Here is a 24515-nt window from a genome sequence, read left to right on the forward strand (position 1 = left end):
TCCTCCTTCCACTCTCGAACGCGCAAGAGAGAAATGGCCGCAGTGTGGGCCGTGGGGCGGCGGGAATTAGAAAAGGGGAGGGGGGGACCCTGGAGGGTGAGACTGCGAGCGGTGTGTACCATCAAGTGTCTGTGTGTGTTTCTGATTGTGAGGACAGGAGCTTGTTTGTGCGAGTGTCCCGCACCGAGGGGCCCAGCCACACCGACTCCTACAAAGCCCATCGCTCTGGGTGACAGTGCGTGGAGGAGATCCCTTATTAAAGGGCGGTGGGCTCGGGAAGAGTGGAGAGCAAGAGCCGTCGGTGCGCCGGGTCCGCGGTTTAGGGAAAGGCAGCCGAAGCCGCGGGGCTGCAGGTCGGAAAGTCCTTCCGGGGCGGTGGCCACGGCGGCCCTCTTCTGGCTGTCCCTCTGGTCCGAGAGCGCAGCCCGGGTCCGGGAGGCGGAACTGAAACCTGCCCCCAACCCAGAGTGGGGCTGCCCGCGGGCCAGGGGTGCGGGCAAGCCGGCCGGAGCCAGCGAGGGGCCCGTGCCGCGCACTTTGCACCGGGGTTTGCGCGCCACGGCCGCGGGAGTCGCGCGCGGATCTGCCGGACGCCCGGGCCTCCCCCATCCCCAGCTTTTTGTGTGTGTGTGCCTGGCGGCGTAATTACTGATTTGATTCCAATCCATTATTTAGACAATTGAACCTACAATCTCGTCTTTAGTAAAATGAGGCGAAGTCAGATTTGATTACAGGTTCAGTCCCAGCGACAAGAGCTCGAAACCCGATGGGTTAATAACAGATCACGAGTAAATTATTCATGATTTTACGAGCTCTTTAGCTCCATTGAATCGGCCTAATTGAGAGGAAAAAAAAAAAGGGAGAGAGAAAGCCTGGTCCTCCCCCTCCCCTCGGCCCCTCGCTCCTCCCCGGATCCGATCCTGGGGAATCTCGACCCGGCCCCGGGCGTTGGGGGCGGGAGTGAGGGGGCCTGGGGCACCGGCCAAATCTGGGCCTAACTGCTAATCCCCCCGCCGCCTTGTTCCCCCAGCGCAGCCCCCTGCCCCGGCTGCTGGCGGGCCTCAACCTCCCTACCGGCTCCTTTTTCCCCTTCCCTCCTTTTCCCTTTTTCGCCACTCCCGGCCAGTAACGGATTCAGAATAGGCCTCCCCACAGGGACGCGGTCTCCTTGAGACCCGAGATTCAGTTCAGTAACCTGGACCCTCCACCACACATTCCGCCCTATTTCCGGGCCTCACTGTCCCCTCAGGCTTGCTCCGTGTCTCTCCAGATTTCTTTCTGTCTTTGTAGCTATCTCTCTCTGGTTCTCTGCGTCTCCACTGCTTTCTTTTCCTCTGTCTCTCCTCTTCCCCTACGCCTCTATCCATCTTCCCTTTCTACCCTCTCTCCTTTTTTTTCTTTTCATTCTCTTGGTCTTTTTACCTCTGTCTCTCTCCTCTTTCCTTTCTGTCTCCTTCCCCCGTACAACCTCCCCCCATCTAGGCTGCTCTTGGGGCACATCCCTTGGGTACATGGGGCATTGGGGTCCCCACGGAGCTCATTAACAGCAGCAAGGCCCGGCGGGGGCTGGGTGGAGGGATGGGCCCAGAGATCCCCTGTGGGGAGGTCTGCCCCACCCCTCATGGAGCTGGGGACTGAGGGCAAGAAGAGGGTTGCTCTCCTGAGGAGGGGGCAGGGCAGTTTCCTTGGATCCCATTTGGAGTCATTTTCTGATCCCCTTTAAATGCTGGACCCCAGTTCTTCACTTTGGGTGCTGTCAGTGGGAGTAGTCTGGGTGGGGGACTTGGGTGTCTGGGTGCTTGTGGGAAGGGGCCCTAGAGGGTGTAGCCTCTTGCCAACGCTCCAAGGTTAAGGACAAGACCTGTATCTGGCAAATTCGTTCTGCAAGGAGCTACTCCCAGCGGGGCAGGGAGAGGGGAAGGTCACCAGGAAAACGGGAGTACTTCAGAGATAGTGTTGTCAGATAAAATGCAGGATGCCCGGTGAAATTTGAATTTTGGGTAAACAACAAGTAAATTTGTAGTGTAAGGGTATCTCCTGCAATATTTGAATTTTAAATAAACTATATATATATATATATTTTAGTTTAAGTGTATACCATGCAATATTTCAATTTTAGGTAAACAACAAATACATTTTTGGTGTAGGTATGTCCTGTGCAATATTTGAGACATAGTTATATTAAAAAATTTTTCATTGATGATCTGAAATTCAAATTTAACTGGGCAACCTGTATTTTTATTTGCTAATTCTGGCAGCTCTATTGTGGGCACATGATGAGGCACAAGATATATTCCAAGTTGCCCACTTTCGGGGAACTGAATTAATCTCCTATGAGGCTTTCCCCAAAATAAGACCTTATGTGTGTAGTGTCTTGGGATGTGACAAGGAGATTTTGAAGAGGGATACTGGGTGTCCCAATCAGCTACCAGGTTGCCAAGCAACTTTCTGAGGCCCAAAGTTTCCACCCCTGTCCCCCACTCCCAGTGTCTTCCAGGCATTGGCAGCCAGGCCCCAGATGGGCCCCTTTTGGATGGGGACAGGTTCCCCAAAGAGTCATGCTTCATCTTTGCCAGCCTTTGTGGTCTAGTGGAAAGAAAAGGCAAGGACTACAGTGAAGAATCTAGACTCAGCTGTTACCCGTGGTATGGCCATATGCACATGGCTTCATTTCCCTTAGTGTTAGTTTTCTCATCTGTAAAATGGGATGAATAGCAATAGCCACCCAAAGGCATATCCTAGGTGTCAAATACATGTTAATTTCTTCCTCCAACTTCCTTCCTTTTCTGGTTAGAACTCTGTCACTCTTGTGAGATTTCTGAAGATTGCTTAACTTTCCTGCCTCATTCATCCTATTTGAAAAACTAGGAAACAACTGCCTCACAGGGCAGCTGTGAAGGTTAAACTCTAAAATACAATTTCCGACCTCCAGCCCAGTGCCCGAGGCAGGCCCAGGGGTCGTACAGTACCTTTGGGTGTGGGAACTGATAAGGGAGAAATGAAAGTAAGTGGAGAGATGTCAGCCAGCGACTTCCAGGTGCCTGTTCCATACACTGTGGGGGAAGACCGGTGACAGCCCCCTCCTTAGGGAGTGCAGGGGAAACAGGAAAAGTGTGGGCTCCGGAGTCCCTGCACTGCTGGATCCTCAGTCCTAAGTCAAGTGACTTCCCTTTCTGAACCTCAGTTTCAACGTCAGTAAAAAAGGCGAAAGCACTACCTGACTCATAGGGTTGTTTTGAGGATTGGATGAAAATGTACCTGTCAAGCCCGTTAGCACATCACCTGGAGTTAAATAAGCCATCAACAAATTACAGCTGCTGTTGTTGTTATTCATTTTATTATTGTAACATGGTGGCTCAGAATGGGTTTTGGATTCTTCTAGAGCTGGGTTTGAATCCACCATTTCCTAGCTGAATGACCCTGGGCAGGTCACTCTCCCGGGGCCTCAAATTACCCTATAAATCTTTAAAATGGGGATAATATCTCTTATCTCAGCGTGGTGAGGCACACGCAGTGTGGTTCCGAGGCTAGAAACATTTGGTGGCGGGTGAGGCGGGTGGGCGCTAGGCAGTGTGTGTGTGTGGGGTAGGTCAGGAGGTTCACCTGCTGCCTCTGTGTTCCCTCCGCAGCGCTGAGCTGCAACGAGAACGACGCGGAGCACCTGGACCGCGACCAGCCGTACCCGAGCAGCCAGAAGACGAAGCGCATGCGCACCTCCTTCAAGCACCACCAGCTTCGGACCATGAAGTCTTACTTTGCCATTAACCACAACCCCGACGCCAAGGACTTGAAGCAGCTCGCGCAAAAGACGGGCCTCACCAAGCGGGTCCTCCAGGTCAGCTGGGGTCGGGGCTGGGGTTGGGGGTATCCGCGGCCGCTGGGGACTGGGGCAGAATCCCCCAGCGGGCGGTAGAGCTTGGGAGGAACTTCCGTTCTCCGTCTGCCTTTCTCTTTTGTTTACTTTTCTCTTTCTCCATCTCTTCAGTTATCTCTATCCATATTTCAGTCTTTCTTCCCAATTTTACAGTTTTTTTCTCCCCTTCAGTTTTTGTGTCTCATTTTTTTCTGTTTTGTGTATCCCTCTGTCCTCTTTGTCTCCATACTCAGTCTCTTTCTATCTAGTGAACAACTCTTAGTTGCTATTTGTTACTCAAGTGACACTCAAATATGTTCATGTTGTAAAAGGTTCAAGCATTTCAGATAAATCCAGAGACCTCCCCCCACCTTGGCCCCACATCCCAAGCAACTGCTGCTAGTCATTAGTTCCTTCTGCTTTTTGCTCTTCACTTGCTTTCTCTGGTTTGTCTCTTTCTTTCGGTCTCTCTTTAGATTTTTCTTCTGTCTCTTTGTTGTTTCTCAGACTCTGCCAGAAGCAAGGCTTGGTAAAGGGGGGTGCATGTGGGCAGATCCCTTGGGTGGGCCGGGGGGGGGGGGGCTCTCTGGGGTCTGCCCCCAGGAAGCAGGAGGAAGTACCTCGGCCCTCTGAAACTGAGCAGAATTGCGCTTGTTGTCTATAAGGGTGCTTTCCTGATAGAGAGGATCCAGAGCTTTCACCAGATTTCCCAAAGCGTCTGTTCATCACCCCAAAGACATTCAAAACTCCAGTTTGGGGCGTCCCAGGCTCCTGCATGACCCTAACTCGTGGCAGAGCTTTGGGCTAGCACTTGTCAACTCTTCAACTCCTCCTTTTACTTAATGGGCAAGTCACTTCATTCCTCTGAGCCTCAGTTTCCTCATATGTGAAATGGACACAAAAATTATCTATGCTGCAGGCTTATTGGAAGAGCCATTGAGATGATGTTAAGTGTCTACCCCAGTGGCTGACACTTAACTGCCCAGTGGATGGGAGCTAAGAATAACATTAACTAATCAACGAACTGATATTAACTAGTATGAACGATTATTCTGGTCACTGGACTTCAGTGTCCCCATTCATGCAATGATAAGGTGGGAGAATATCTCCCTTTACAGCATACCTAACCAATTTTTCCTCAGAACGTGTGGTCCTAGGAATAGCAATGCACATTTTGGGGTAAGAAAATTGACAGATGAAATGCTTTGACCATGGTCTCACAACAGGAGGGGAGGTGCTGGGATTCTAGTTCAGGCCAGTCTGAACCACCTTCCAGACCCAGGTTGTGGGCGATTGAGGGCCGCGGGCGGGGAGGCTACACCGAGGGGGTGAGGGTGACGCCGCCCTAAGTTTCCCTACCAATCTGTCAGGAAAAAAAAGAAAGAAAGAAAGCATTTTGGGGGTGACGGCAGTGGCGAGATGGGACGGTGACACGGGCGAGGGTCCTCAGATCTCTGCGGAGCCGGGAGTCCGGGCCAGTTTGGCCCCGCTGCCAGAACCCCGGAGCATCGCGAGGGAGTCTGGGGCAGCTTGGTCTCCGGCGGGCTCGGTGACGTAGCGAGGGAGGCGAGGGCTGGCCAATAGGGTGCTGATGCGCCTCCCTGGGCCCGCCCCACCACCACAGCGCTTGGCGCCGGCCCTTTCTCTCCGGTTTGGGTCTGTTTTGCCTGAGGGTCCTTCTGGCCTGGGCTAGAGCAGAGAAGGGACGTTGATGCGACCGTCCTGGTCTCAGATCCCCCTCGTCCATTTCCCTCGGACTTTACCTTCTTGGTGTTACGTTGGGGGACCTTTCTTGGCATCCCTTTTGTTCCTCAGCCCTGGGCGATTTTGGACTGAGGATCCCCGACTGCCGCCTTTTCTCTGGTTAGTAGGAAACTTTGTCTCTTCCCCTATTTAGTTGCCCTTCTGGTGTGTTGGTGGGGCGGTTCTGTGAGTCAAGCCCACGGAGCAGACCGGGTCAGAAGCAGGGATTTGGAGTCAGGCGGAGCTGGATTCAGGAAGACCTAAGTTGGGTTCTGCTCTTTTACTCACTGGCTATGTATTTTGGACAAATTAGTTACCCTCGCTGAGTTATAGCTTTCTCATCTGTAAAATGGGTACCATTAGGGCACATACCTCTCCCAGTTCTCCAGATTAAGTGAAATAGAGTAAGTGCCCGTAGCTGAGTCTGAATTTGGGGGGAGAAGCCAGTCTCTGTTGGCACTGGTGAGGCAGGAAGCTTGGTTACCTGATTTAGTAGCAAATCAGATTTCAGTATAGTTCTCCTCACTCTTTCATCTGACCAAATATCTATTGGCACCAGGCCCTGGGGACACAGATGAACGAACCAAAGTCCTGGTCCCGAAGAAATTCAACTATGAGGTTTAGAGACAGACCCACAATCTGTTTCCCATAGTATGATGGGTTGTGTGTGTGTGTGGAGGGGATTCTGTGGGAGATCAGGGAAGGGACCACTTACCCTATGTGTGAAGAAAGGTTCACATGAGGGACCCGGGTGAATGTTTGCCCTGTCCCCAGCTCCCCTAGAATCCTGAGCGAGGGCCCCTCATTCATGCATGCCCCCTCCACCGTGGGGACTCAGAAAAGCCAGGGCCATGGGACTAGTTGAGGGAGAAAAACACTGACAGTTATGGTGTGTTTACTAATCAATAAATATTTATGTGCTGTACTACGTGTCAGGCACTTTGAAAGGCCTGTGAAATACATTTCCTCATTGAGTCCTCACTGTCAGATATCGTGATCCCTCCGCCCCCAGTGGACATTTGAGAACATTGAGGCCCAGGTGATTTCCACTTGCCCCGAGTCACACTTTTGCTAGGAAGTAGCACAGCTGGATTCAAACCCAGTCCCATCTGATCAATGGGCATTGCTCTTTCTCCTCTAAGCCAACCCAGCAGTGACTGCCTCCGAGTGGGAGTATCATTTAGGGTCTGTATGTTGTTGGGGGTAGGAGCGGTCATACCTGTAAGGCATACCAGACCACTTTCTCCCTCCTCCCAGACCTCCCTATCTCCTGCTGAAATCCTTAATATTCCATAACAGCACAGCTGCTCATGATTACACAGTAGTTTGCAAAGCATTATCTTTCCAGCCACTCATCTACCTTACCTTAATGTTTTCCTGCCCATTTGATAGATGAAAAGCTTAAGACCAAGGGAGGTGAAGTTGGTTTGCTTGACGTTATAGGAGCCGGGCATTGGATGGGAGGGGCTGTCTCCCAGGTGGCCTGACTGCTGATGGGGCAGCTGGGGGAGAAGGAAGGGATGGGAGCAGATTTGGGTGAGGCAGCTGGTGGTGTGGCTTTGGAAGATAACAAACTGGTTCAAATCCTTTCTGACTTACCAGCGGTGTGATTTGGGCACTTTAGCTTTCCTCTCGGGGCCCAACTCCTTATCTGTGAAATGGAGATGATAATAGTTTGTACCTTGAGGATTCCTGAGGATTGAGACAATGAATTCGGGAAGGCTCCGGCGTGGTACAAAGTGCTGTGAAATGCTTCCTCATCACTTGGGTGCCCCCTGCAGGTTGTGGTCCATCTCAACCCTTCAGAGAGTACATGGCAGAAGCAGGTTGAGGGTGAGGCTGTGTTCCCAGGGTAGATGGGGTGTGTGTGTGTGTATGTGTGTGTGTGTGTGTGTGTAGGGGGCTCCAGCCTATTATTGAATCCATAATGCATAGGTATCGTCTACATGCTAGTCCTGAAATACAGTGTCTCTGCTGGAATGTGGAGTCAGCTGACGTGAGGTTCAGACTCAGCTCTCCCACTTACTCTCTGAGTGATCCTGAGCAAGTGATGTAACTCTCTGAGCCTCGGTGGCCTCAGCTTTAAAATGGAGGTGATAACAATACTTCACTAGATGGTTGCAAGGAGTAAATGAGATAAAGTGTAATTTATAAAGTATATATTAGGGACTCAATGTGTACATTCATTTCACATACATTTACATAGCAGGGTTCAATCTACCAACCTCTTTTGTGCACATTAAAAAATTTGTCTTCATTTTGCTGATGAGGGAACTGAAGTTCAAGGAGACTAGGACCCTTGCCCTGAGTCTCACAGCTAGTGAGTGATGAAGCTAGGAGTCACGCCTAGGTGGGCCTGATTCCATGGCTCTTTACAAGATAGCACAGTGCGTGGATTGTGGTTCCCCCACCTTGGATCTAGCTGCGGAAGGCAGCAGGACAGATGAGGGAGAGGGAAAGAGTGGGTCAGAGACGCCTTGTCTTGGTGTGAGAGCAGGAATCCTGTTGTAAAGCCCTAAGTGTATAAAAGTGCTCAAATCTGTCATCTTCAGCAGCACGGCAACCACAATACTGACTATCCATCAGTGAGCAAGGTGACCAGTAGACAGAATGGCCCCTTGGACAGAGGTGCATTAAGATATTGAGCTTCACACATGTTTGGAGACCACTCCTCCGTACATCATGCCTCTCTGAGTCCCTTCTCTTCCTTTTTGGGGGAGAGGAAGGCAGGCAGAATGTTAAGATGTCCCGGGCTTGGGGAGCGGGTTGGTGAGCTGATTGATTTGGATGGGTGAAGGTCTCCTTAGAGGTTCCTGGTGTGCCTTTGAAAGAAAATACATTTTAACCACCAACAGTTTAGAAACATTCTTCAGATGATGAGTTAGTCATCATTAATCTGTGTGGGAACTCAGGAGCTGAGCACACGAGCTTTCCTCTGTTCACTCGCTTATTCAACAAATACACTGGCCTTCTGCCACATTCCGGGCGGGGTGGGAGGCACTGACCTAGGTTGTGAACAGGCCCCACTGGCTCGTACACTGCAGAGGGGAGACACAGGTACAACAAGGTGTTGTGGAAATAATTAAAATGGTGGTATGATTAATCTTCTCTATGTATGACATATCTCATACTAAAAATATTTTTTAAATGACTTCAGGACCAAATTAAGTTTGGGAAATGCTACAGGTTGACTATTCTTTGTCTTGGAGATTAGAGCATGTCAGCATTAATACAGACATTGAGAAATCTTGAAGAGATTCAACTTGGTTTACTCTAACATTTTGCAAACTTATGTGGCCACAGACCCTTGTTTAGCTCTTGACGAAAATAAAATAGAAATGCTAGGAAGGAAAAACACAGGGCTGCAATGAGAGCATATAACACAATGACCTAACTTGGTAAAGGAGGTAGCTTCCCTGAGGAGGTGAGGTTTAAACTAGGGCCTTTGAGCCTTGGCTTCCCCACCTGTAAAATGGGGAGAGTGAGCATTGCTCTGCCTGTTGTTTGCACAGGGCTGTGGGGAGTATTTGATCTAGTCACCGCTGGTTGATGCTGGATGGGGTTTCATAGGTGATTTGGCCTGAATCTCTCATTTTAGAAGAGAGGAAACCAAAGCTCAGAGAGGTGGAGTGACTCACCCAAGGCCCCACAGTAAAGTAGTTGTAGTCCTGGGGCTAGAACCAAGGATTCATGATGTCCAGTCCAGTGCTTATTATTTTGGTTCTTTAAAGCCTTTTAAATTTTTGTAAAATGATGGAACCACCATACAGACAGGTTATAAAAATAAGGGGAAAGTCACCCATATAAGAGCACAGGAAACCAGTAATCCAGGTATGCAGTTTAGAGGTTAAGTAGTGAGTCAGGCTGTGGACCCAGACTGCCGGCATTCACATCTCAGCTCCACCTCTTTGGTTGGCTCTGTGCCTCAGTCTCCTCATCTGGCAATAATATTAGTGCCTTCCTTATAAGGCACTGTTATGGCTCAATATGTGTAAAATGCTTAGAACTCTGCTTAGACAATGCCTAGCACTTAGTGAATAATATTTGTCATTATTTTTGTTACGAAGTTTCAATACCAGAGAACATAATTTTTTAAATTCTTTTTTTCTCACGTAACATTTGTCATAAGACGTTTCCTCTTGGACTGCGTGGAGTCGCTGTGTCATGACTTCTGCTTGCCCTAGTTGGTCAGACATTAGTTTGATATTATATATATTTAAAAAATGCCACAGTGGACATCTTTGGTCATGAAGCTTTGGCTTTTGTCTGGTTTTCTCAATGACCCAGGAATGGATTTGTAGGGTAAAGTAGGTTTCCCGCTGGCCCTCCTGGTCGAATCCGGGAGGGGGTTTGTGAGGCAAACAGCCTGCAGGGCCAGTTCGTACCTGAGGAAAGGACGCAGATTAATGTGGGCTGCCTCATTCACTCAGGACTTACTGGGGATGCCCTGTGTATCAGGCTAGGCACTCCCTGCAAATGAAGAGAGAGGGCTGTCGGTTTCAGAAGATGGGTGGGGAGAGCAGATCACCTCCTTCCTTATTGCAGCTGCCCTAGAATCCCAGGCAGAGATCGTGTGGTGTGGTCCAACACTCTTGTTGGGGAACAAGTGGGGAAACCGAGGCAGGCTGAGAAGTAACGGATTCACACAAGGTCACTTGGCTGGTCAGGAGCAGAACCAGAACTGGAAGCTACATCCAGTGCTCTTTTCACTGCACAGTTCCTTCTCTGTTTGTTCATTCATTCACTCACTTGCTGACTCGCTCAGGAACATGTGGTAGGGAGAGCATGGACTTTTTATGGCAGATACCCTGGATTCCTGATTTCCAGTCTCAGCTTGGCCTCTGTGTGACCTTGGGCAAATGACTTCACCTCTCTGAACCTCTCTGTCTTTAAATCTATAAAATGGTGACAATTTATCATGGAGATCACCTGTGACTGTGCATATTAGAGGGTGGCATGACGCCTGGCACTATAGTAAGAGTCCCTAAATGTCGTGTTGTTCTTACTATTAACTCAATGCTTATTACTCATTCTTACTCTTTGCTGGTCCCTGTGCCATGTCCCCAGGGTCATGAAGATGACTCAGACAGGGTCCCTGTCTCAACAACCACCCGGGAGGAGACTTTTTAAAATACCTGGGAGAGAATTCTGGTGAAGCCCCGCTTAAGGTGAAAAACAAACCCAACACAAAACCCCACAGCAGCCGCCTTTTACCGTGTTTCCCCGAAAATAAGACCTAGTCGGGTCTTATATTATAGTAAAAGTTTCATGTTAATTTTTGCTCCAAAAGACGCATTAGGTCTTATTTTCGGGGAAACACGGTAGTTGAGTTGTTGATTTTCATCCACCAGACCCGGCACTTCAGACCCAGTAAAGCAGAGAGGCACTTGTGGAAGATGGTGTTATTGTTTACAAGCCTCTGTTAGGGGCAACAATGGAGAAAGAGCAAACAGCTGGCAGTTAACCGGTTCCAGTCCTTCCCAAGGGTTTGGCACCTCGGACCCATGAGCCATGTGCTACCACTGGGGCTCCCCTCTCCAGCTGCTGCTTGGACAGATAGATACCAGGCCAGGACAGTGGCAAAGGGTGGCACCAAGTCTCCAGCTTTCCTCATCCGACCGTCCATAAAACTGGGGAAGTCACCTCTCTCTGAGGGCCTCTGGGCCTTTCTCCATCCATTTTCTCCATCAGTCATTGCCTGGGCCAGGTGGACACAGAGTCTCACCCCGATAGATTTCTGCAGGCTGGACAGGGAAGAATCCTCCACCCCAAGAAGAGCACGTGGAGGATGGTTTAGAAGCACGGGGCTTATTTGCAGGCCTCCAGAAGAGGTGATAGGCTTGCTTTGGGCACAAGGCCAGGGAAAATGTGCTTTCTTCCTGGGAAGATCCAGCATGCTGGAGAGAGTTTTGTTTCCTGGCTTCACAGGGTCTGTGTCTCCCTTCTTACTATGGGATTCTCGCGGCTGTGCTTTTAATTGAGCCCAAAGTGTATCAGGCCACCAAAAAGGCGGTGTGAAGCCACAGGCTCCAGTAGTTGGGGTGGTTCCCAGGGGAGGGGAAGGCCAGGCCTTGGCCCTTCCCACCCCTGTCTGAGACACTGGAAAGACAGGCAGATGGAGGCACATCTGGAAATTCGCAACTGGACACCCGAGAATCTGCAGAATCCCCCAAGGCCCTGTGTTTTATGGGGAGGCTTCTGGCGGGTGTTTTCCTCACGCACAGGGAAGTGAGGGGGCCCTGCCTTTCGGGCTTATTTCTTTGGGAGACACAGCCCCCATCTCTACCCCCGTCCTCCACAGTGGCCTAGGTTTCTTAGGCCTCTCCCAAAGTATTTTGAGGATCCCTGGGTACAGCCAGATCTCTCTGTGCAGTTAGATAGGCGGGCATTCTGGGGAGGGGAGTTGTGTGGATGAATTTCTATGCTCATCTTCATGAGTGTGTAAAGGCTCGTGTGCAAAGGTGTGGGTGTGGATGCGTGTGTGTGTCTGCGCCACAGGAAAAATGAAAGTAAACCCTTATTCTGTCTTTGTGGTATTCTTTTCATACTCAGTTCAGTTCCAACTGTGCAACCCATCCCACCTCCCTCAAAAGCAATACTGGGACATGGCAGGTTGGGAGAGGAAATCTACAGGTCACAGCTTCCTTGGCCTTGCTCCGCTCTGGCAGCTGTTCCGACTCGGCCCATGCAGCCCTGAGACTGGAAACCAGTGGTCCAGGATTCCAGTCCTCTCCAGCTGATGGTGGGGAGTAGGATCAGTGTCTTTTTCTTCCTCTTAGTAACTCTTTATTGACTGATTCCTGTGTTCTTTACACCACTCTAGTATTTCCCAGACTTAGTGACCATGAAACACTTTAAAGATTGTATCAACAAGAACTTGGGGATCTATTGCGTGCCTAAAGGCGAATGCTGAAAAAGTGAAATCTCTCAACCACTGAAAAACAAGCAAGATTTGGTTTGCATGAATCTTCCAGAACCGCGCAGTCCAAAAGAAATGCAACATGATCACATACGTAATTTTACATTTAAAATTTTCTAGTAGCCACATTAAAAAAGCAAAACAAAATTGGTAAAATTAATTTTAGGAGTAGATTTTTAGTCCAGTATGTCCAAAAGATTATCATTTTGACATGTAATCTGCATAAAAATTATTATTGAGATATTCTACCTTCCTTTTTTTCATACTAAACCTTCAAATCAGTTGTGTGTTTTCATCTAGTGACTAGCCACATTTGGTCTAATCCCATGTCAAGTGCTTACTAGCCACATGTGACCAGTGGCTGCGATATTGGAGAGGGTAGCTCAGCTCAGGAACCTTCTAACAGAAAGGGAAACCCAGTAATAGCCAGTGAAAGAAAAGGACATTTTCACTTTATTAAGAACAAGATATTGTCAGCCCATCTTTTCGTTCATTACCCCTGCCCCCACCCCCAACCCCCTGCAAAACACCGATTAGCATTTCTGAGTTAAACGGTCCAGGAAGTGCTCCGTCGCTCAGCCCTTCTCACCTCGCTGCCTGCCTTCCCCTAACCAGCCCTTCCCTCTCGCCCCACACAGGTCTGGTTTCAGAATGCCCGGGCCAAGTTCAGGCGCAACCTCTTACGGCAGGAAAACACCGGCGTGGACAAGTCCACGGAGGCGGCACTGCAGACGGGGACGCCATCGGGGCCAGCCTCGGAGCTCTCCAATGCCTCGCTCAGCCCCTCCAGCACTCCCACCACCCTCACAGACTTGACTAGTCCCACCCTGCCAACTGTGACGTCCGTCTTAACTTCTGTGCCTGGCAACCTGGAGGGCCACGAGCCTCACAGTCCCTCACAAACGACTCTTACCAACCTTTTCTAATGACTTGCGCCTACCCCGCCCCTTGCCCCACAATTTCTTTAAAAAAGAAATTATCTTTAGTTGAATTCCAAGTGTATTTTAAAATAGAGGCTTTGAGCAACTAACTAACCACATTTTAGGATCTCGCCTGGAAACAGAGGAAGAAAATAATTGCGTGTCCAGCTAATGCAGTGGTGTGGACTGAGGAATTACTTGGAAGATCTATCTGCGACACAACATTTGTGTCCCTGTACAGTTTTGGGGACTGAGCGAGGAAAAACAACAAATAATTTAAGTTGGCTAGAGCTTCTGTATTTTCAAAGACTGCCACGTGCCTTAGGAATACTGTTTTATCTCCATACTTTGGACGACTTGTTCATTTTTCTCTCCCTCTTTTTCTCTCTGTATATTTATGATCAGAGCAAAAATGTAAAAAAAAAAAAAAACGTTTGTTACTTTGAATAGTCCTAAAAAGAAAAAAAAAAAAAGGAAAAATCAAACCCCCTCCAACGGTCACTTCATTGTTTTAGAATTTTAAGGTGGAAGTCTGTTCGAATATCAGAATTTGTAAAATCTAACCAGTAATAAAACCACTTATTGAAACTAGTTGGTGCCACTGTTGTTTAGTTGGGTGTGAAATGCATAGGACTTAAGAGTCGTGCTGAAGCCTAGAGATAAATTCCAGGGCCTGCCTTATTTATCTATAGTATTTATTTATAATACTTTATAAATATTTATTTATGATATTCATGGGGCCCCTCTTCTGTGCCAGGCTTTGGGCTGCTCGTTGAGATCCAGAGATGAAGTCTATACAGTCCTACCCTCAAGCAATTTAGAGTGGAGGCAGAGACAGACGAGATAATCTTAACACGGCATGAATATGTTCTAAGGTATGTAAACAAAATACCATTAATTCCTTCATCTGTTCTTTCAAATATTAAATAAGGATGCCCTTCTGGATACTTGCATGATAGAGGTCAAAGGTCATCACACCTGCCTTTTCTGCTCTTCTCTGGGCTGGAAGGGGGTGTCAGACAGTGAGGGAGGCCTTTCCCTATGAAGAGTGAATGTTGTCACCAAAGGGCAGCTTAAACCCCGGATTTCCTAATGAATTATGCAAAATTTAAAAATCTCCTAAGAGGGCAAAAGCAAATGAATTTGGTTCCTTTGCTAAAGCTTCAGGCAACCTAGAAATCCAGGGAAAAGACATCCAGAGAGGATGGTGAACTAGAGGCAGGAAGAGTGGGGTTGCAGTCTCTACTGTTGAGCAGTGTGAGTTGAGAGAAGCCATTTCGCCACTCTGGGCCTCAGTTTCCCCAGGTAGGAGATGAAAATAATGACCCTTATATGACAGTTATGGTGAGGGAAAGTAAGGTGTGTTGAAGGTCCCAGCAGGGGGCCTGGCATATAATAGGGGCTCCATATATTGTATTGAATGACAGGTGACATGTGAGGATGTTGCAGGCAGAGAGCAGGACTGTGTGTATCCAGGCATTGCGTATCATTGCTGAATGCATCAAGCAGGTATGGTGTGTATCCCCTGGACATCTTACACCCCTCATTTTTCGCTCTGAGCCCTGCTGCAGAGTACTCTGTTACCAGCTTCACTGAATGCCACCAGTTACCCAGCAAAATGCCCCCCAGTGGCCCATCTATTTGAAAATACCGAGGGCACATCATAACTGCCTTGAGAAAACAGCTGGGAGAGATTGGGCAGGGCAACAATCCAACCTAGAGCTGGGGTCTCCCTCCCTCTGCCATCAGGGTTGGGACAGGGTGTGGGGAGGGAGTGCGTCAGGAATAGACGGAGTGTTTAAAGCCTGGGCTGACTCACTTTCTGAAACGTTAAACACACGCATGCACGCGCACGTGCGCGCGCGCGAGCGCACACACACACACACACACACACACACACACTACTATTGTTATTTCTATTTAATGCCTGGGAAATAGTAGGAGATCAATAAATTGTAAACTGTGATATTGATGTATAATGTGCACATGTCTGAAATGAACACCTTGATTAATGTTTTCCAAATGAACACACCCACATAAACCACACCCAAATCAAGATATAAGGTATTACAGCACCCAGAGGGCTCCCTTGGGCCCTCTCTCGGGCAGCCCCTTCCAAGGTAGTACCTAATCTGACTTCTAGTGCCACGGGCTAATTTTATCTCATTTTGATCAATACTTTGTGTGCTGAATGAATTCAGAATTGCCCAAGATTAGCCAACCTGCCTGGGGTGAGGCAGGATTTGAACCAAATCTGTCCGTCTCCAGACCCCAACTCTCAACCTTAAGCAGACACATACATTCATAGTCACACATCCAAGCATGGGGGTTAAGAGCTTCACGTTTTCTACCTGTCAAATAGGGGAATAGAATCTACCTTACTGACGACTGTGTAAGAATGCGAGCAGAGGGCCTGGCCTGGGACAGCCACACAGATACCTACAACTCCAGGGACTCACCTGCTCATGTGCTCAAAGATGCATGTATGCTCTGAGACACTCAGGGGTGGGGAGACCCACAGGCTGAGGTGCTCACACCCAGACAGCCCCACACAAAGACACACATACACAAGTGCTCGCAGACAGACATAAACAGGCCCAGACGCTCACAAATATATTTAGACAGACACCCAGACCACCCCACCCAGGGAGACCCACACACAAACTCAGAGCTGCACACATGCAAACATTTGCAGGCACTCAGACGCCCTCGCATAGCCTGGCTGTGCCCCTTGCTCAGGCCCGGACAGAGCTGAGTCCGATCCCTATCTCATCCGTCAGCACTGCCACCCAGATGGAGCAGGCCCTGGAATGATGCCTGGGGGTCCCCCCACCCCCCGCCGCCTACATGGGAGCAAGTTTAGAGGCAGGGCCTGCTATTGGGCCAGGGATGGGGGCGCTGTGGGGGAGGTATTGCCCTCCGCCCAGCCAGAGACTGACAAAGACACACACAGAGAAACTCAGAGTGGCAGAGACAGGGAGATAAGGGGAGAGGCAGAGAGATAGTGGCCGAGTCTGGGAGACAGAGTGGGGCACAGAGACAGAAAGGGATTGTGACAAAGATACATGCAGAGACAGAGACAAGAGCAGTGACAAAGACACAGAGGGCAGAGAAAGTCAGACGGTAGACTGAGAGATGGAAAGAGAGTCAAGAAGAGCAACAGAGCTGTGGAGAGGCGGAGAAACAAAGAGACGGGGTTAGGGACCGAGATTAAGAGACAGTGTCAAAGACACAGGAGGAGAGATGATGAGACATAGAGAAAGGCAAATTGAGATTAAGAAGAGAAGACTCAGAGGTAAAGGGACACCCTGGGAGAGAAGCAGAGGTTCAGAGAGACCAAGCTAGAGAAACAGAGATGGTAGCTTTGAGGCTGGTAATGAGAGTCCCTCAGAGTGAGAAGGTGAAACCCAATGACAGGCAGAAATAATAAACCCGGACTGAGGAAGAGACAAGCAAACGAAGGCAGGCGCTTGGTGGGAACCAGGCTGAGGCTGCCAGCCCAGCTCTGTCCACTGGTGATGGGAGGGAGGGAGACGGTGCTATCACCATTGCCACCTGTGGCTCTGTCTCTACCTCCCTGCACGCCAGCTACAGAGGGGACCAAGGGGCCATGTCCGAGACCCCTTGGGCTCCAACGTGCTAAAGATATGGGGAGCCTCCCGTCTCCTGGCACCCACACCCATGCCTGGCATTAGGCGATCTGCAGGGACCTGTCCTGTCCCACCCTACCAAGTCCCCTTTTCCTCAGAGTGGGAGATCTGGGGCAGATAGAAAAGACCTTCCACAGTCTCCTCTGCCTTGAAAGAATTTTGGCAAGGTACTTATTTAGCCACTCGGAACTTCGGTATCTTCATCTGTAAAATGGGGCCAATGGTATGTACCTTGAAGGGGCATTGTTAGGATTCCATGAGAGAATAAGTTCGTGCTACATTCCTAGTTGGACTAAATACAGGTGAGGCGAGGCGGGGCACAGAGGCGTGAGGAATTGTCTTGAGAAGTCAGGAGAGCCTCCCAGGAGAAGACGATAATTGCAGTGCGAGCTTTTTTATTTTTTATTTTTATTAGTTTCAGGTGCACAAAACAAATGCGCTCTTGAATGTATCAAAGGTGACTGGGTGGAGAAGGGAGCAGGGTGACCATTCTGGCAGAGGAAACAGCCAGGGCACACAGGCAAGACGAGACAAAGCACGTTTGGGAGTGAAGAGCACTTTAATGTTTGGGGTGCCCCTGGACAGGTGGGTGAGGCTCAGCTCATGGACGGCCTTGAATATCAGCTGGAACTTGGTCCTGGAGGCCTTGGGGAGCTGCTTCTGATGCCCCTACTCTTTCCTAGGCCCCCTCTCCCACCCTGTACTCAGGTTGGAGTCCCACGTGGCAGAACCAGCTTCCTGGTTTGGGCTGTGGCCTGTGTGTCCTGCTGGCAAGAGTGGACCTCTCCAGGCTTCATCTGCCAGCTGAGGCCCAGGGAGGGCCACCCTGGCCCCTCTGGCCCCTGGGGACTCTAGGAGTGCCAGCAGACCCTTTATACCTTCTTTACTACCTTTCCCCACTCTGTCCCTCCCTCTCTCCTTGGCTCAGTGCTGGGCATTGGGGACTGGGGATATGGAGATGATTTGGCCAACCACCCCTGCCTCTGGCCCCTGGGCTCTCTGGGAGACAGATGCATCAACAGCCAGCATGAGGGAATCCTGGGGTTGGGGGAGCCCCAAGCAAGGAGAGTCTGGCTCAGCTGTAAAAGTCCTACGCAACCTGCAACCTTTATAATGATCTCATTGCGTCCTCCTCACGGCTCTGTAGGACACAGATTGTCATTCCGTTTCAGAGAAGGAGGCCAAGGAGAAGTCATTGGCCCAGGATCACAGAACCTGGGGGCCACAAAGATCTTTTCATTGCAATTCAGTTCACTTCAGCTAGCATATTTCAATCCCTCCACCCTGCCAGGCACTGTGGCTGGGGGCACTCAGGCAATTCAGGTCCATCCTGGGGTCTTGTGGGAGCAGAACATGTACGACTGCAGCTGGGACTGGGGTTTCGGGAGGCTGGGCGAGCCCAGAAGAGGCTGCTAACAGGGGATGATGTTTTGGGGGACTTTCTGAGTTGGAAGATCAGGCAACTGACCTAGAAGTGTTTGAGGCTGTGGGGGGGTTAAGGGAGAGGACAGACGCGCATGCTCAGGTTGTGGTATTTTTCCACCAGTGAGCGGCACCTACGTGGGCAAGAGAGAATTGCTGCCGATTCTTTGGAGCTGGAAGCAGCCTGAGAAGGCCTCTAGCCAGAAATGGGCTTCAGCACCACTCCAGCAGCTTTTTCAAAATACCCTTACTAGCTCCCCACCACTCACTGGGGAGGAGCCCTGGCTGCTTGCTGTAGCTTATAAAAACCTTTTCATTGTGGAAAATTTCAAACATATACAAAGTAAACAGAAGTGTATAATGAACCCCCAAGTACTCATTGGCCAGTTCCCACAGTTATCAATATCCACTCGTTCCCGTGACGTCTATACCGCCTCCCATTCCCCACTCCCAATCTGCTGCGGCTGCCGACTTCCTGTGCAGTTTTAAAAACTCCTTCAGGGATTCTGATAGGTTGTCTGACTTGGGGACTGCCCATCTGACTCCTTCATTTTAGGGATAAGCAATGTAAGCTCAGGGAAGAGAAGGGACTTACCTAAGGGTACCCCGCCAGGAAGCAAGAGAGCTGGGTCCATCCTGCTGAAAGACAGGCCCTGTGCTGGTCACTGGGGATAGCAGTGAATAAGGTGGTCCCTGCCCTCATGGAACTCAGAGTCTCGTGTGGGATACAAATGTCAAACAGCCTCAAAAGTAACTACCTCACGATGTCTGTGATGAGGCATATGTGGGACCGTGAGAGCACATACACAGGCAAGGGAAAGGATGGCTTCCTGGAGAAATCAGATAAGCGAGTGGGAATCAACTCAGCAAGTGGAAGGGGAGGTGGGGGGAAAAGCATAACAGGCTGTGCAAAGTTCCCAGAGGCCCAGCAAGTAAGGCACTAAAAGGTGACCAGTGTGGCTGGAGCTCTCAGAGCAAGGACCACAATGGTGGGAGGTAGGCTGGAGACATGCCCAGGGGCTTTCCAGACAACGTGCCTGGATCTTCATTCCAAGAGTCCCAGGAAGCTGAGAATGATGTGTCAGGGCAGGAGGGGACAGAGATGGACGTGAGGAGGCCCTTGAGGTCAGCCAGAGACCATGGGGCATCCGACTGGATGGAGGCAGAGGAGATGGACTGGCTATGGGGGAAGGGAGAGCAAAAAGGGGGCAGAGCCACAACTGGGTGGATAGTGGGGCCCTTCACTGCCATGGGGAAAAGTCAACGGGAAGAGGACGGGGGAAGATGATCAGGGTTTTGGGGTTTGGACTGTTGAGTTTTGATGCCTTTGAGACAGCAAAGTGCTGGCCTGTCTTTCCTAGCAGGGGGCTCCGAGTCACATGAGGGAGGCATGAGAGGGACCTGGGACATGTACCCATTGCTTCTCTTCTTTGAGTTTCCCAGCTCTCCTGAGCAAGTTGGTCCTTAAGCTGGTATCTGAGACTTGGTAACAAGCTGGTCCCTGCCCACCTCACTGGTGCACAACTTGGGATCCACCCATCTCTGGGCTTAAAGCCAGCCAGGTGCACCAAACTCATCAGTGCTTTACATGCTGGGTGGGCCCTCTGCCTGCGGGTTATCTCTCCTCTTCCCTTCAAAACCTCCTGTTCCAACACCCTCTCCTCTCCGGAGCCTTTCCTGTTTAGCTTTCTCCCTGCCTGACCCTACTGTAACTTTTGCCCCTGTCACCACACAGGGCTGTAAGTACCCCAACAGGGCGCTTGGGGCTGCCCGGGTTGGCGTGCCCAGCACAGTGCTAGGCGCAGGGTTCTTTAGTAAGTGAGTGAATTGAGGATGAATCTGTAGGTATATGTTTTGCGACTATTTTACTCTTTTTCCTGCTACTTTAAGCTCCATACTCAGTGTCTCTGTCTTCATCTTTATATTATATCCAGCACAATGCCTGGCCGGTGGAGGGTCCTTAATAAAAATTTCCTCAATCCAGGAGGGAATAGATATTAGCATGGGCATTCACTGTGGTTGAGGTTCTAGCCTTAGAGCTTTGGTTCTAGCCCCCATCCTGCCACTTTACTGCTGCTGGGCTCCTGGGCAAATTACTTAACCTCTCTGAGCTTCCAGCATCTTAAATCTGTAAACCGGGGGTAATGGTAGTGCCTACTTCATAGAGTTCTGTGAATATTTAATGACATAACTCATGCAGCCATCGCCTTGAGTAGTGCCTGGCACATAGGAGTGTTCCGCTCCTGGGAGCTGCTGCTGATTTGTTCAAGTCAGTCTCTCACCCAGGCACCTTTATGTGTCTTTGCTCCAGAAGAAGAGGAGAGGGAGGGCGCTCCACTGTGGGATAGCCTCAGAGGCCCTCAGAAGGAGCCTGGCGTGGGGGTGGGCTTCGGGGTGGTTCCGGGCAGAGGGGGTGGCTGCGGGCCTGGAGCTGTCAGAGGCCCCTGGGGACTGGAGAGGAGGCGGAAGCCGGAGCCGAGGTTGGATCCGGCAGGGTGAGGAGCCTAGACATCCTGCGGGGGCGCCCTCCCCGGACCTAGAGAAGCCTGGTGGGAGCCGGCCAGTGCATCGCGGGGACTGAAGGAGGAACGCCGGGTGTGGGACGACCGAGCCCCTGCAGGGGCCGGGTGGAGGGCGCCGCCTGGCGGTGCACCGCGGCATTGCCCAGGGGTTTCCCCAGCCCTTCCTCCTCACCCACCCGGTCAGCGCTGAAAAATTCCCCAGGGGGTCAGAGACTGGAGAAATATTCCGGGCTCTGGACGCTTTCCTCAACTTCAAAACGGGATCATTCTGAGTCCCTAATGTGTGCCAGGTACTGCATTAGCCTGAGTTGAGTGGCTATGATGGTGCGGAAACACGCAGCACAGGGATTGACACATAGTAGGTCCACCCTTTCCTTTAGGCGCATTCCTGAGGGCCTCTGGGCAGGGCTAAAGAGGCCTCAAACCTGAGGGGCTTCCCAAGTATGGGAAGGGACGAGGAGGTGCAGTTCCAGGCACCCCTCATGGGCTCTGGGAGGGGCTCCCTTTGACCCCAGTGGCCCCAATTGGAGAATTGGAGCCTATCTATGTGGTGTGTGTTGGGGGCGGGGGGCTGTGGGGTGTGCACTGAGGTGTGGTGGATGTAGTCAAGGGGTGTGTTCTGGTGTTGGTGTATCTGTGACCGTGATCATGTTGTTGTGGTTGTTAATGTGGGGGTGTCCATGTATTTGTTGTGATGTGTGTGTCTGATCAGCTGTGTGTGTACGTCTATGTGTTCACATGAGGATGAGTGTTCATGTGTGCACAGGTGTTCAAGGTGGTGTCTGCTTGTGTGCTGTTTGTAGGTTGGGGGTGTATGTCAGGGCGGAAGTGTGTTATGGGCCAGTCCAAGGAGGGGATAAAAAACCCTAACCATGTTTTCATCCAACAGAGGGGTGACCAGAGCCCTGCTGTGTCCCCCTCAGGGGCTACAGGCCCCCTCAGGACCACTGTTTTCCTTTCCTCTTTCTTCCCTAACCCCCATCTGTATGTACCTGAATCATTTTGCAGATGAGGAAACCAGGCATAGAGGCAGGAAGGACTGGCCCAAGGACACCTGGCCAGAAAGCTGTGGAGCCAGGGTGCTGGCCGGACTCCCGATTCCAGACCGAATTCTTTCCTCTCCCAGGAGGGCAGTGTGCACCCTGGGGCTGGGGTGGGGACGGGTTTCTGGGCTGGGCTGCGTGGGGAGCAGGGCACAAAAGGCCCAGTGTCTGCCCCTGCCTCCTTCTCCTGGCCCTACCCTGCTCCGGGAGCCGGGTGGGTGTCCAGCGCCAGACTGGGCAAAGAGGGCCGCCTGTGACATCTGTGCTCACCTGAGGGCCCAGCCCCAGTGTTGGACCCATCTGCCCCACCACCCCACAGGCTGACTCTTGTTGGGTGTGATGAGGAAACAAAGCTTTGCCTGCATTTTGGGCTCCTGGCGCCAGCTCTCAGCTGGCACCCACCCAGGCGCAAAGTGCTCCAGCTTGCCCTACTCCAAGAAGGGATTGATGGGTAATTAAGATCATGAGATACCAACACAATATATTAATAAAAATCATAAGAATGGCTACTGTTTGTTGAGGCCTGACTGTGTGCTATTGCTAAGCTCTTTATACAAGTTCTGGAAAGGAAGTGATGCTGGGTGATTAGGACCTTGGACTCCAGTGCCCACTGAACTATCAGGATTATGTCCTAATACGTAACACTTCCCAGCTGTGTGACCTTGGGTAGGTTGCTTAAAATCTCTCTGCCTTAATTTCCTCAGCTGTAAAATGACCAGAGATTTTAACATATAAAAGTCACTTAAAAACGCTGTCTGACATTGAATGTGTGCAACAAATATTAGCTCCTATTATTGTGAACTCCTTGGCTCCTGATGGAGACCTAAGAGGTAGGTATTATTGTTCCTTCTTTATAGATGAGGAAACTAGGCTGAGCCATTAGCCATAGGTCACAAAACAAGGGGGTGTCCAGGCTGGGTCCAAAACCTGTGTCCGAGGCTGTGTTCTCCCCAGTGGCATTGGTTGGCTAGTTTGCAGCTGATGGAATTAACCCTCTAATAGTCCAGAAAGTGCTTCCACATGCTGGACTCTCACCAGCGCCTTAAGATGGGTATTTAGTATTAGCATCTTCCTTGATAAATGGAGAAATTCAGGCCCCGAGAAAGACAGTGCCTTGTCCAACGTTACACAGCAAGTAAGTGGCAGAGCCAGCTCTTGACTCCAGGTCTTTCCACTATTAAATAGTATCATTTTATGTAATTATGGCTTGGGGGTATACCTACTGTGCATCAGGCTGAATGCCAGCACTGTGCTGCCATGATCCTTTGTAATTCTTATAATGTCCTCAAAGTCATTCCCAAATCCACTGGGTTTTTTCACTGATCTTTGCTCTGTACGCGTATATACATCTAGCTCCACACCTCCAGGCTGGGACCCCCTAGAGGACGGGGCCAGTATCTGATTTACCTCTGGGTACCCAGGGCCAGCACAGAGCCTGGCACATAGTGGGTGCATAGTCTGATGGGGAAGACACAGTCTGGGGTGGTTACATGGGTGAGGAGGGCTACCAGGAGGAGTGGACAAAGGGGGACTTGTGAGGGAATGTAACTGGGGCACCCGACCCAGGGTCAGGGTCAGGAACGGCCACCTGAAAGGCCGAGGTCTGTGCTGAGATGTAAAGTGCAGGGGGGCATAAGATACCTATTTACATCTATAGAGACATGTTCCTGTGTGATTTTTTGTGCTGGACATTACGATAGGTATGATTTAAGGGTTTTATATTCATTATCACATCTAACCCTCAAAATGTCTCATTTAATTCTCAAAATGTGAAGTTGGTACAAGTATTAGCCCCATTTTACAGATAAGGAGACTTGGGCATAAGATGATGAGGTCACACAGCTGGCAGAGCTGAGATTTATACCCTAGTTGTCTGCCTCCCTCCAGGCAATGATGGGTTTGCAGGGGGGTTGGGGGGGGAGAGTCACCCTTAGTTGTCTTATTTCATCTTTCCAACAGCTTGATGAAGATTTGCCATAGGTCTCCTGCAGTTTTAGAAGCAAGATGAAGCTTCACATGTAGATGAGAACTCCCCCTGCCCCCCGCCCCCTGCACCCTGCTACTTTCCTCCTAGTATATGCCAATATGCCCACTCTCAGTTCTTTCCTGGTTCCCATACCTCCATCACCCCGGCTGCCCCAGAGCAGGGCCAGGCATGCAGCAAGCACTCAGTGGACTGGTGCTGATGGATGCCTGGATCCACCCGTCCTGGGCTCCAGGCAGGGCAGGGATGAGGCCTGAGGTAGTTCCCCTGGAGCCCCGGGCTGATGCTAGGGCTCACGAGAGAGAGTTAAGAACAAGCATTAATTAAACGCCTCCTGCATGCTGGGCTCATCTGCAGGGTGGCCTGGGCTTGGGGGTGGGGCCCCCTGAGAGCTGGTCTTCCAGCAAATGGGACCCCCAGAGTTTCCACCGAGCCCCCGGGGGAGCTGTCAGGACGCAG

The 24515-nt window shown here is 50.6% G+C and overlaps 1 protein-coding gene across 2 annotated transcripts in view; it reads left to right on the plus strand.

The window, feature by feature from the left end:
- Positions 1–14026, plus strand: part of LHX2 (LIM homeobox 2) — a 31484-nt gene extending 17458 nt beyond the window's left edge. The window contains exons 4-5 of one of the 2 annotated variants that reach the window (XM_033124150.1): positions 3630–3835; positions 13154–14008. In XM_033124150.1, coding sequence (XP_032980041.1) covers positions 3630–3835; positions 13154–13441 — 494 coding nt within the window. In that variant the 3' untranslated portion in view covers positions 13442–14008. Of the gene's footprint in view, positions 1–3629; positions 3836–13153 lie in introns of both variants that reach the window. The other variant, XM_033124149.1, reaches the window with a different exon arrangement.
- The last annotated feature ends 10489 nt before the right edge of the window (positions 14027–24515 follow it).

The sequence above is a fragment of the Rhinolophus ferrumequinum genome, chromosome 12, assembly GCF_004115265.2.
Source record: "Rhinolophus ferrumequinum isolate MPI-CBG mRhiFer1 chromosome 12, mRhiFer1_v1.p, whole genome shotgun sequence".
NCBI lineage: Eukaryota > Metazoa > Chordata > Mammalia > Chiroptera > Rhinolophidae > Rhinolophus > Rhinolophus ferrumequinum.